Source organism: Artemia sp. Qi Xiang Cuo, chromosome 13 (genome assembly GCF_049724085.1).
Source record: "Artemia sp. Qi Xiang Cuo chromosome 13, ASM4972408v1, whole genome shotgun sequence".
Taxonomy (NCBI): domain Eukaryota; kingdom Metazoa; phylum Arthropoda; class Branchiopoda; order Anostraca; family Artemiidae; genus Artemia; species Artemia sp. Qi Xiang Cuo.
In genome coordinates this window covers 64,894,781-64,908,679 of record NC_142806.1, presented here as the reverse complement: position 1 = coordinate 64,908,679, position 13,899 = coordinate 64,894,781, and the positions used below count along the sequence as shown (strand labels likewise).

The following is a 13,899-nucleotide window of genomic DNA, read 5'->3' as shown; positions in this document are numbered from 1 at the left end:
TTCAAAGTTCTAATAACAAAAAACTCCGGTGTCGACATAGCCCCCCAGGGCCCGGTGGTAGGCGTTGTAAGTTATGCCCTGGGGGAATATATGGTTGTGATGGAAGGGATGGTCGTATAAAATTCCTAGAGAGCTCATTTGATTGGAAATTGAAAGTTGCAATTCACTTTTTAAGAGTCAAAAGTGATTGGAGGGCAGCTAGTTTTCCCCCACACTCCATTTATTTTTTTCCCAGAGGCACTTCATACAGAAGGGGTCGTCGTATAAACGTCAAAGGGGGATCATTCGATCGGAAATCGGGAGTACTAGTGCCCTTTTTAAGAGTCAAGTGTGATCAGAGGGCAACTGGCCCCCAAGCCCTTTTTCCCCAAATACATCTGATCAAAAATTTGAGGTAGCCATTTTGTTAAAAAATAGTTGAAAGATTTTATAACAAAAACACCTTTACGTATGGTCATTTCGTTAAAAATAGTTCACAGATCAGATAAGAAAAACTCCTGTGTCAACACAACCCCTACCCCCCCCCCCCCTCCCGGGCCGGGGAAGGCGCTGTATTGCTCATGGAGCCTATATGGTTCTTAAGGAAGGTATACTCGTATAAACTTAAGAGAGGGTTCAATTGAATGGAAATTAAAAGTTGTAGTTCATTTTCTCGGAGTGAAACAAGATCAGAAGGCAACTAGCCCCTCCCGCCCTCCACGCCTTTGGGCGTACAGGATGGATAAACCCATCCGATAAAAACTTCAGGTGACCAATTTTGTTAAAAATAGTTCAACAGTCAGATATTAAAACTCCAGGGTCGACAAAACCTCCCAGGATCCATGGATAGGTGTTGCAAATTATACTCTGGGGATATATATGGTTCTTATATAAGGGATACTCGTATAAAAATCAGAGAGGGCTCATTTGATTGAAAATAGAAAGTTCTAGTTCAATTTTGAAGAGTCAAAACAGACCGAAGGTTAATTAGTCCCCACACGCCCTTTTTCCCCAAACCCATCCGATAAAAACTTTGAGACAGCAATTTTGTTAAAAATAGTTTAAACATCAGATAAAAAAGACTCCGAGGTTGACACAAACCCATTTTTTACTTTGATATTGTTACTTTGATATCAGTTTTGATAGTTTGATGAATATTTGATTTTTTTTTAAGTTTGATTTTGAAATAAGGAATTTTTAAAAACTTGAAATTTTTTGCAATCAAAAACAAAAAAAAATTAATTAAAAAAACTTTCCGAAAATAGTTTTTCAAAACAAAATTAAAGGCAAGTTTAAAATTCAGCTCATCATATACAAATACCTTTTAAAATTCAAACTCAAAACGACCAGAAATTACTATTAAAGAATGAATGAAACCCAAAACGAACCGAAATTAAATAAGCAATCAAAGCAAAAACATACAACAAGTAATAATATAAATGAATAAATAGATCTTAAAGCGATTAATGCTTCTATTGAATATGAGAATCAGGCCTAAAACGAAAAAACTATTTTCCTATTGAAACTTAAATGAAACTTAAAATGAACATAAATTAAACGAACAATCCGTGCAAACAAGCATAATATAAATATTAATGTAAATTAATAAATAAAACTTTAAATGAGTGAAACCTAAATTAAATATGCAAATCAAGCTTGAAACAAACAAAAATCACTACAAACAAGAGTTTGGATATGACCTCCTTCTCTCAATGTAAAAGTCTTAAGCCTACTACGTCATTGGCGCTTTACTGAAAACTATATACCTTTTGAACAGTATTGGAAAATATAAACAACATCAAATTGAGTATTGGATGTATAATGATATTAATTGTTGAAAGATACATCAGTTCAATAATTTATTTCACTGTATTTGTATTTTTATTTTCAATGCTGTAAGACCTGGAAAAGAAAATATTTGTAATATAATCCGTTTTTAATTAAGAGCCAATGACGCAGTAAGCTTTTGGTTTTTATTTACAGTTAGGAAAGGAGGCAGTATCCAAATACTTGTTTGTAGGGACACTTTATTCGTCTTTAACAACTTTAAAAAGAGCTAATAAATTAAACTGAATATTTTATGTATAATGATATTAATTGCTGAAAGCTAATCAGTTCAAAATTTTACTATAATTTTTATGTTTATTTTCAATATTAAGTACAAAAGCATTACTCGCTTTAAGAACTATTTATTCATTTACATTATTACTTGTTGTATGTTTTTGCTATGATTGCTTATTTAATTTCGGTTCGTTTTGGGTTTCATTTATTCTTTAATAGTATTTTCCGGTCGTTTTGAGTTTGAATTTTAAAAGGTATTTGTATCTGCTGAGCTTAAGTTTAAAATGGCCTTTACCTTTCTTTGAAAAACTTCTTTTCGTAAATCTTTTTTTTTTAATTATTTTTTGTTCTGTTTTGATTTCAAAAAATTTCAAGTTTTTAAAAATTCCTTATTTCAAAATCAAACTTAAAAAAAAAAAAAATCAAATATTCATCAAAGTATCAAAACTGATATCAAGTTTTTTTTTAATTAATTACCAAAAAGGCTTTAAATTAAAATGAACATCAAACTCACATATAGAATATTTCCTGGCAGTTCTTGTACCAAAAGCCAAAATAAAGTATGAGCAACACGCAGTGACATCAATGACCTCTCTAAAAGAAAGCGAATGAGCGGCGAAGTTTCCAGAGTTTCGAATTTTAACGCCTGAAGAATTTGTGGAAGAAGATCAACAAGCTCGTCCGATGAAATGCCTTTGAGCCAGGCAACTGCTGCACGTCGCACTTCAATGTCCGGGAAACTAGAATTTCATATCATATTACTAACATTCCAATTTCTCTTTAGGGCCACCCTGGTGCTAAATGCCAATATTACTCCTCCCATCAAAAAAAAAAATGTCGTAAGGGAAAAGAAAAGAAAAACTGAGTCTATACAAAGCTCAACCTTTGATGGGACACACAAAAGCTTAAATAGTTTTGAGTTTACTAAAATTGAGCTTGAAATATTCGAAAGTAGCTTCAAAATGAGACACTAGATTAAAAAAAAATTTGTGAGTTTTTTGGCAAAAAATAATGCAGACAATTGACACAAGTATGGCGGCACTATAGCTTATTGGATAATAAATTATTGCAGAAAAACCAAAATAAACCACTTAACCGTAATAAAAGAAAACCTAAGATTTAGTCATTATCAATACACATGCAAACATACACTAATACACTGTGCTAATCCCCCCCAAAGGTTCCCTGGCCTGTAAAGAAGAGTTAAATTATCATGTTGAAATAAAATATTTTTGCAGCCGTTTACAAGTCAGCTCCTGGAAAACAAAGAAGGGAAAAATACCAGAATTTCATCTTTTCCTTTAACTAGAATCATTTGTTTCCCTTTTTCCCAAACGATTTTCATATATACTTTCGCCGTAGTTGCTGATTAACCCCGTTTCTCCACTCCCGATATAGTTTCATGATTTCTAATTCAACCTTTGAGTGGGAATCGAATCTTTAAATTGATTAGTCCGTTATGAAATTATAAAGGATACACAGAGACTAGTAGAACTACTTACAGTTCATCACAGCTCCAAATCGCCCGAGGCCAGCACAGCTATGCATGCTTCTCTTCCACCCCAATATATTCAAAGCTTCACTCTTACCCATCCAATGGGGTTCAAGCTTCCTTTACATCATTTCTTATGACATCACCTTTCCCCAACCCCAGGACCGTACCCAGTATTTTTTTTCAGGGTGGGGGGGGGGGTTGTAAAAAAAATAAAGCTTTAAAAAGGGCATCAAAAACTTATTTATATGCATTTTTGTTACATTTTACGGGTCAAACTGAAATTTCGCGGCGGATCAAACCCCCTACACCCTTCTGGTTACGACCTTGCCCACCCCATACGGGGATAATGCACTTTTAGTTTGGATCCATCTAAAGAGCTAAAAATGTGTCGTAACCAGCGTCGTAATAATAATTAACAATAAATTTAAAATAGATTAATTAAATTATAGTATAATAAATTTATTATTACTTTGATTTATGATTATTAATTTAATATAAAATTTATTATTAATTAGTGTGTTTAATATATGTATTAATCAGCGTCGTAAGAATTAATCGATCAGTACGTTGTAGGCTCGACAGCGTGGCGCAATACTGAAAAATGTTTTTTTTATTCTTAATAAATTTAGGCTCGTAAGAAGAAGAAGAAGAGAAAATGCCTTCCAAGAAAATTGGCTTTTTAAACAAGAAATACAATTGTTTTTATTTTTTTTTTTTTTTTTTTTTTTTGTCAAAAACATTCTATGAACAAAAAGGGGGTGAAACACTTTTTAATGAAGTGTTAGTGTCGATATATCTTAAGGATAAAACACTGACCTTTTAGGCCATAGAGCCAAGTGAGGAGGGGGGGTGTATTTGATTTTTTTTTTTTTTTTTATTAATAAATCTTATCTTACACTTATCTTATCACTTTTCCAAGGTCCGACTTTTAATCGTCCGGGTTCAAAACCAAAGTCTTAGAACAAAAGACAACTAAACCCCCCCCCCCAAAATTACCAGATCATAATTTCTGGTGCAACATTCAAAGGTGACAAATAACGAAACTTAGCGCCAGTTCTTCATAAAAAAATAGGAGGCCCTTTGGAATTTTTCTGAATTTTTTTATTCCTTTTTCTATTTTTAATTTTACAAAATCAAAAATAAAGTGAACACAAAAATATTTTTCTCAGGAACTTTAAGTTTTGTTTGAAACTTGCAGCTTTTTTTTGGGTGGAAACACAAAATTTGGGGCCTAATTTTGACAATTCGAGTTTTCATTAGAATGAGATACTACTGCCATCTACACAATCAATATACTTTTGTAAAACAGAATCCGTAATTGTTCAACATTGAGATTCTTTACAATGATCTGTTATATACGTTTTGTACTCTACCTCGAATTTTAGATATAACTCTACACACACACTCCCCTCTTCCTCTACTGGTTTGGGTATAGCTTAAGCTTACTTTTCATTCCTACCGAGCCCAGAGTCCACCAAAAATTTTATAACTATTAGAAAAAAAAAATACAAGTAAAAATAATCCCAGAACTATTGTGTGAGCCTTTTTACAATCTATGGTTGTAAATGACAAAAAAAAAGAATAAATTTTTAACCCTAGTAATTTTTATATTCCACTAGGGATATGCGAACAGTTCATATCAAAGGTGACGCATTTGTGTTTCTGGCACGGAAATGGCAACTCTGCTAAAGAAAAAAGAGCGTCTGTTTGTATCAGAGATTGTGTTTGCATTTTAGCTTTTAAAACAAATAACCAAATATAACAAGGAATTCCACACCCGAAATTTTGACTCAGAAACATTGATTATAGCTATGGATCTTCTTCTGAGAGCACCAAGAACACCAAAATAAAACCGCGGAACAGAAAATACACCACTGGTGTCCATACAAAATTGATGTACACCACCGGTATAATTACACGCCAATCTTCCTTGCGATAGAAGCTAAATTTTTGAACCTAATTTTACACAACCAGGGAGGACATTCTTGAGCAGGGTACATCTCGTAACGGATACCTAAAAACGAGCTTTACCCGACAGATGAACGATCGCTACCTGGAATAGCCCCCCCCCCCCCCAGTAGAGGCAGTCCTTGATAATTCCTCGCTTGATGTATTCAAGAAAAGGTATAACAAATGCATTAAAGCTGAAACTAAAGGGAATTACCAGGCCTAGCAGCATGTCATCATTCTTGATGGAGACGCAAAGTTTGCAATAAAAAATTACATCATTGCAATATCAACTACAACAACCAAATGTAATAAAACAATTGCCAAGCCAGAGACACTCAATTATACTATTAACAGGGAAATTTAATAAGTCAAATTATGATATTAAAAGAAGGCAACATTGAATTTTTAGAAAGACTTAAAGCTCCCTAAGTTTGTTTCTTTTTTTAAATTTCGTAAACCTGGTTAATTACGAAGAAGCGATTCGCACGGTTCGACCCACAAAACAAGAAGTCAGTACTTCAGATTCTTCAGAGACAGTCTGTTTTATGAGGGGAGTAAATCCCGTGGCCTTTCATATTTTCAGAGTTTTAATGGAGCGCAGAAATGAATATTTATTCTTTTTTCCCATAGAATTTCCGTCGATTCATATACGAAACATTTTTTTCAGGATTTTGTAAAAAAGTATGACTTCATTTTTTGTAGCGGTTCTGTCGATTTGTCAATCTTCGTTGATTATTTTCGCGGATTTGAATAAGGAAAATCTGTGAAAATAAGAAAAAAGATAAAAAAAAAATATGGCTTCGTTTTATCCTTCCTCAATTTTATAAAATTTTTTCATGAATTTCAATACAAAAAAACAAGCTATAAACTAGTTGAAAAATTGGCTTATTTCCATTTTTTAGAACAAAAAACAATTATTACTTCGATACAAATAACAAAAGTCTTGCAAAGTAAGTTCTAAAAAAGGGTATTTTTTCTTTATAGAACTTCAAATTTGGAAGATTTTTTTTTTCAATTTAAACAAGAACAATCTGCTGAAATAACTTTTTATCAATTTTATTATTTAGAACATATGGAGTCCGTTCGGACCTCCGACTTTAACTATAGTTTAATAATACTAAACAACAACAACAACAATAGTGCGTTCTAACATTGGAGAACTACGGTTTAACCATAGTTTGCCCTCCTTTTTACCCTCCTTAGCCACAGCTACTCTGATCGTTTTGTCCCTGAGCCTTAGTTGACTTCCATAACTCATGTCAACTCCGTAACTCATTGTGTATATGGCCACTGGTTTTTAAAAACACGCATGTATGTATGTATGTCATTGAGTTAAGTCAGGGCATAATTTCTCAGGGATGTTGAGAATTTCACTTACACATTTTAGATTTTTTTAGAAAGGTTGCCTTTGAGCAATTAGGAATTAAAAAATTACCAAAAACTTTCCAACAAATCAAATAAAGTAAGAGTTAACGAAAAAAAAGGAAAAAAAGCATTATGGGCATAGAAAAATAACACGATAGAAAAGTTTTCACTTTACAAAATCTAATTTTTGTTGTTCATTTTTGGGGTTTATACAGTTTAATCGGTTTATTGTTCGATTCATAACGAATTACAAAACAGAAAGAATAAAAAATAAACATAATGTCAAAAATATATTATATTAAATTTAAGAAATGAAATTATGTCAAGTTTCTGTTGCATGCATTCGTGTTACATGTCAGTTGACTCGACCCAACGCAATAGTTTTTAAATAAGCAGGCAAACTGCGTACATAATAAAAATTAAATAATAAATATAGACAGAAATGAATTATAAAATTGAAAGATAAAACTGAACAGAAGGTAGAAATAATAGAGCTTAACCGCCATAAAGCAAATATTTAAATTCCTCCTAATCTTGATATTAAGTGGAGGGACTTGAGGTTCAGCCCCTTGGAAGTAGCGAATTTTGGAATAGCAAACTTTCCATAATTTCCTACATTCCTTATATGATTCATTTTGGTTTTTTTTTAATTTGACCCCCCCCCCACCCATTGACATACGCTTAGAAAATGCAGAGATTGTTCAGATATGATTTTAATTATATTCATATTTTATAAAGATATAACTGGCAAAATATAAACAATGGACAAAATCAGTCTATTAAATGTGAAATTTGAACCTAGCAAATGTATGCAACTCAATTTGTCCTTTGCACCAGTTGTCCCTATATGGTACATCTAGCTTAAAACTATTTTTGAATAGAATATGTCTTGATTTCACAAATTAAAACAGTTTTGAGTAGAAAAATTGATGAAACTAAAAAACGGAGCGTCAGTAAAAAAGAAAACAAAATAAAAAAAACAGCTGTCACGAAAATATTTTTTTTAGGAGATGATGCATTTCCCATTAAGCTAATTGGCTTTTGAAAACCCCTCCACCTTAAGATCCTATTTGATACATTTATCTAACTACCCTTTTTCCTCCATTTTAGAGAATAAGTAAAACATATTCCTACTAATTCTACACCTACTTCTTTTAATTTGTTAACAACTCAGATATTCCGTAAACTTACCAAGGAAGAAGAAGTTGAATAGCATCCACCGGGGACAAGCGTCGCCAGCTCTGTACCATTCCGTAGATTTCAGAGAGACTTTCGTGATCCCAACAACGGGCTGAGGAAAGAACTTTTGGCAAAGCTCTTGGCTCTTTAGTAAGATATTGACGCTTTTCCCACAAAACCTCGCGTCTAAGGGCAGGCAATCTATGAATAAAAGTATAGTTGAAAATCAAATTTTTATATAGAAAAAAAAATTCAAACAAGAAAAGGAATTAAAAAATAAACCTGCAATAAGATATTAACGTTTAGCGAAAGAAAAATAAGGAGAAGAATGATAGAGTTCCCTACGGACCTATCATTGTTCTATTCCTACCTGATTTCCTAAAAATTTTCCCTTGGCTGCTTTTGAATCATGAAGTTTTTACGGCAGTACCCCACTTTGGTTAGTGCCGCCACTTTGAATTACGAAAATAAAATGAAACTAATTTTAATACGAAACAAATTAGTTAAATTTGTTTCATCCGTAGAAATTCAAACACTAATAATCTATAAATCCCTAAAGACTACTACACCTTGAAAGGGAAAAAAAAATTTCTTAAGCTGCTTGATGCCATGTGTTTTTAGGTTTTTTTTTTTTTTAAACAACCATGTTTCTTTTTTATGAATTTACCACCTGCTAGTAGCAAAGTGCATACTTATATATGGCTGTCCTTTTCATTTAAAAATTGAATTCCACACTTTTCTTCATTTCCTAATGTTTGCATAATATTCGAATTATATGGTTCAAATAATGGTGCTTGTTCATTCATTAACGCATTATATAACCGGTTTTTTCGTTAGTTTCTTTCAGCTTAGCGTGAGACAAGACAAAGAGAAGTGACAAAATAGATGGAAAATATATAATTTGGGCTATATAATATATAATAATAATAATAATATATAATAATATATATTGAAAACCCGTCGTATACAATAAATGTACAATGACAGAGTATACAAAAATGCGAAAAGAGGAAACAAAACGATAATATACTAAAGAAAAAAAAATAATAACAACAAAAGCAACAACTTCTTAAATAGTATACAAAATAGTACGAAAAGTGGAAACAGAAAGATAACATACTCAAAGATTACAACAGAAACAACAACTTCTTCGAAAATAGCAACAAAGACAACAACTTTTGAAAGGAGGAAAAAAAAAAAAAAAAAAATAAATAAAAAAGGAAATAAGAGGTAAAATTAAACAAGCAAACTTGCCCACTCGTGCTTTAGAATTGCTGGTTTTGGTTTTTGCCGGCTAATAAGTGTCTCAACAGCTAGATTTGAGTCCGCTAGGTTGTAGCGCCGAATCAGAAAACTATTTTTTGTCCAAGGTGGCAATTTTAGTAGGTACTTTGCAAAACGGAAAAATAAAGAGCAGATTTTAGACTTTTCACGGTTTGCCAATAAATTCCAGAAAGGGGTCACATATAATGTATGTGGCAGAGCGGTAGCGTTGTAAATACTTGCCAGTAGTGGACGGTTAAATCTCAGAGTGGATTTAACGATCAAAGCATTTTACTGAGCAATCACCTAGTGTGACATTAGTAGGAGGGTCATTCTTCCAATTATAAAGCAAGACTTCCGATTTTTTGGATTTAAATCTCAGACCGACTTTCTCGTAATTGGACTGCAGACATGAGAATATTTCTGAAAGGCGGTTAAGCGTCCGGCTGAGATTCAGCGTGTCATCAGCATAGCATACTAGGAAGATGTCAATGGAACTGAGAATGCATGATGAAGGACAGCTGTCTTGAGGTTCAATAATGTAGTTGTTGAAGAAATTGCGGGATAAAACTGCTCCCTGACGGGCACCTTTACGGACTGGTATCAAAGCTGACCGTGGGGCTGGCGGAAGGCCTTTATCGGGAGGGAGCTTATATATTTGCACATTATGGGGTGAGGGTAAAGTCTTTGGACAGTGTGAAGGCAGAAAGAAATTCTTACTACATAATATGCACATTAATTGCACCTAACACATTAAGCACGCATACTCGCTATAATTTACCCCCCTCCCTCCCTTAGGACGGAAATATAGAGCCCAAATTTGTTTCTAAAATATTTTATTTTTATCTTACGTTGGTGTATTTCATTGGGATTGAGCGTCAGAGAAACATATTAGAAGAATATTAGGTAGTGGGTATATCATACAAGTACCCAAATAATATATACTTCATTTTGTTTTGAATCATTAAGCTGGTTTAGATCAGACTTACTCGACCAATGGTTCGTACTTTCTCGCTTCCACAAACTCAAGCATTTCTTCTTCAAACATATCCTCCTTTGAGAAGTTCACGTAAGAAAAGTCGTTTCAGTTGCCAAAAGATCAATTATTTTCTAAAGTTATTGCCGCTCTCTCACACTTGAAGACAGACATCATACTGTCTTGTTATAATAAAGACATATGGTTCATTTGCTCTTTTAGTTCCTTTGGATACTTGTTTTCTTCTTTTAGTAAAAAATCCCTCCTTTTCTTTTGTTTCATTGATAGTTTATGCTCAGAGTGAATAATAAAGTTCATAAGTGACCCTTCACACACGGCCGTACCCAGAGGGGTGGGAGGGATTGTATAACCCCCCGAATTTTTTTTTTGAGTAAAACCACCCCCGAAAAAGTTTGACTTTCTGACAACTGTATTTTTTAAACAATAAAAAACTTTAGCGTAAAGAGCGAGGCGTTGAGGAGGGAACAGCCCCTTTCATATACGGAATGATTTTTGTTCGTTTTAAGTATTAACGTCGCTCCTTACTTTCAGTTAAAAAAAACTTATCTTTTTATTTAATTTAAATGTAAGAACCGTGATACGGTAGGTACCAATCTCAGCATTAAAAGCTACATGAAGTCTTGCGTTTACAATTTGAAGGCAAGGCCGTACCCAGGATTTTTTTTTCGGGGGTGGTTTTAATAAAAAAAAAAAAATTCGGGGGGATTTACAATCCCCCCCCCCCACACCCCTTTGGGTACGGCCTTGTGTGAAGGGTCATTTATGAACTTTATTATTCACTCTGAGCATAAACTATCAATGAAACAAAAGAAAAGGAGGGATTTTTTACTAAAAGAAGAAAACAAGTATCCAAAGGAACTAAAAGAGCAAATGAACCATATGTCTTTATTATAACAAGACAGTACGAGGCCTGTCTTCAAGTGTGAGAGAGCCCCTTTCATATACAGAATGATTTCTGTTCGTTTTAAGTTTTAACGTCGCTCCTTATTTTCAGTTAAAAAAAATTGTTTTTTTTTTATTTAATTCTTGTTTGTTTTTGAATTAATGCAGGTTTTGATTTTGGCTCACCATACATGAATAATTAAAACAAAATTTGCAGATGAATTTTACTTTTATTTGGTTAAATGGCTTTCTCGAAACTTGTTTAATTTTATTTACAAACGTTTTTATTAGTAATATATATACGCAACTTACGAATTAACTTACGTAACGAACTTCTATATTCATATATTTTTAATACATCTATTAGGGGGTTCGCCCCCTAGTCAATACCATGCTTTTTAGGCTAAAGTTCGGAATTTGTTCCAATTCTTTAACAATGACCACTTAATCATAAAGGCCGTTAATTAGAATAAACAGCTGTTATGAAAGTACTAAAAAATCTTTAGCTTAAAGAGCGAGGTATTGACTAGGGGGCGAACCCAATCATATACGTAATATTTTCTGTTCGTTTTAAGTTTTGATGTTGCTCCTTACTTTCAGTTGAAAAACTTGTTTTTTTTTTATTTAATTTCTGATCTTTTCTTAAATAATTCTGGGAAATCCGGCGCCCCCTTCATAGCAATGTCCCTTTCCCCATGACAACTTCCTCCATGGAAATACCCTCATAGCCCCGACCCATCCCCTCCCCCACTACCAGAAAAAAATCCCCCCTGAAAACGTCTGTATACTTCCTAATAACCAATACTATATGTTAACATTAGGTAAAGTTCATAACTTTCAGTCCCCCCCCGGGGACTTCGGGGGATAAAGTCATCCAAAAAGACATAGTTATCATATTTTCGACCAATCTGAACAAAATGGGTATCTCAAAATTTTGATCGGGTGACTTTGGGAAAAAAATGAGCGTGGGAGGGGGCCTAGTTGCCCTCAACTTTTTTTGGTCACAGGGCACTAGAAATTTTCATTTCCGTTGCAATGAGCCCTCCCACGATATTCTAGGACCACTGGGTCGATAAGATCACCCCTGGAAAAAACAACAAAAAAAAACAAATAAAAACGCATCCGTGATCTTTCTTCTGGCAAAAAATACAAAATTCCACATTTTTGTAGATAGGAGCTTAAAACCTCTACAGTATGGTTTTCTGATACGCTGAATCTGATGGTGTGATTTTTATTAAGGTTCAATAACTTTTAGGGGGTCTTTCCCCCTTTTTTCGAAAATCAGCCAAATTTTCTCAGGCGCGTAACTTTTGATGGGTAGGACTAAACTTGATGAAACTTATATATTTGAAATCAGCATTAAAATATGATTCTTTTGATGTATCTATTGGTATCAAAATCCTGTGTCCTAGAGTTTCGGTTACTATTGAGCCGGGTCGCTCCTTAATTACAGTTCATTACCACGAACTGTTTGATATACCTTCAATTCGGAAGAGTTCCTCTACCGCTGCAACGCTATTTTGTTCTAACGAAAATTCACCATGATCATAGACATCACACCCTCATCAACCGAAACTTTGAAATTGAAAACAATGCAAATACTTTTCCAACTTCCAAAAAATAAAATATTTTTTTATCCAGTATATTCTTTTTTGACACGTTACGGAGGAAAAAGTAAACTACAGGTTGCTCTGCTTCTACCGTCAAAGCTCTTGCACTTTGTTCTATCTTACGGTCAAGTGGATATAAGCTTGTACATAGGATTATTAAGCGCAAAGCGCAATAGCATCCATTCCCACAAGCATTCCATTTCCTTCATTTCATAATTCCGTTTTGTGCTATTGTATTTGTTCTATGGCAAGCAAGAGTATTATATTCTTAACAATACAATGGATTGTTATCGCCATTTTAATATTTTTAATGTTGTCCAGTTGAGGGATTATCAGACCGGGATTTTCGTGTATCAGTGTTTAAATAAACTAGCACCTAATTATTTTCGTGATGTTTTATCATCGAGCTCTGTGTACCATTCTTATGATACAAGGAATTCCGCGGACCTAGTACAAGAGAGACGACACACTGCTAGGTCTAGTTTTATATTTAGGCATGTGGGTGTTTCGGTACGGAACAGTCTTCCGGAAAGCATGAGGATGGCTGAGAGTGTGTCCTCTTTTAAAAATAAGATTAAGAATTTCTTAATGAATAGGGATGGGTGAGGGGGGGAGGGGGGGGGGCTGTCTTCTGTCTTCTTTGTTGTGAAGGTATTGGTTCGCGGTTCCCATGAGGTTTATTTCTTATTTATTTATATGATTGCATTTTTCTTCATCTTTTTTTTTCAATATATATGTAGTAAATGAGTAAAATATTAGTCCTGCCACAAACAAATCTGTATAGATTTTCACGTGGTAGATCTGTTTGATATGATTTCTTTGTGAATATTAGTCTTTAATAAAAATGAATTTCTCTCTCTCAAAAAATAGCATTGCAAAAAACATGCATTGCAAAAAAAAAGGTTGTGTTGGTGTTGACGGCAATAGAAAAAATAACTGATTTGTTTATCTGATGATTGTATTGATTTTTGAATTATTGATTATCAACTTACAAGAAACTTCCTAGAAACCAAAAGGAGTCTATTATGGATTCCAGAAGAAGAAGAAGCATTCAGTGTGAAGGAAAAACGGAACACCAAAATCCAATGGGAAGGACCCTACCAACTTTACTGAGAGGA

The 13,899-nt window shown here is 33.6% G+C and overlaps 1 protein-coding gene across 2 annotated transcripts in view; it reads right to left on the bottom strand.

Annotated features, from left to right (window-relative positions):
- Pi3K68D (phosphatidylinositol-4-phosphate 3-kinase catalytic subunit Pi3K68D) overlaps positions 1 to 13,899 on the bottom strand; it is a 236,708-nt gene that overhangs the window by 125,798 nt on the left and 97,011 nt on the right. For both annotated transcript variants that reach the window (XM_089099478.1, XM_089099477.1), the window contains exons 11-12: positions 8,042 to 8,230; positions 2,555 to 2,780 (exon numbers count right to left, since the gene is read on the bottom strand). In XM_089099478.1, the coding sequence (XP_088955604.1) occupies positions 2,555 to 2,780; positions 8,042 to 8,230 (415 nt within the window). The remainder of the gene's footprint in view (positions 1 to 2,554; positions 2,781 to 8,041; positions 8,231 to 13,899) is intronic.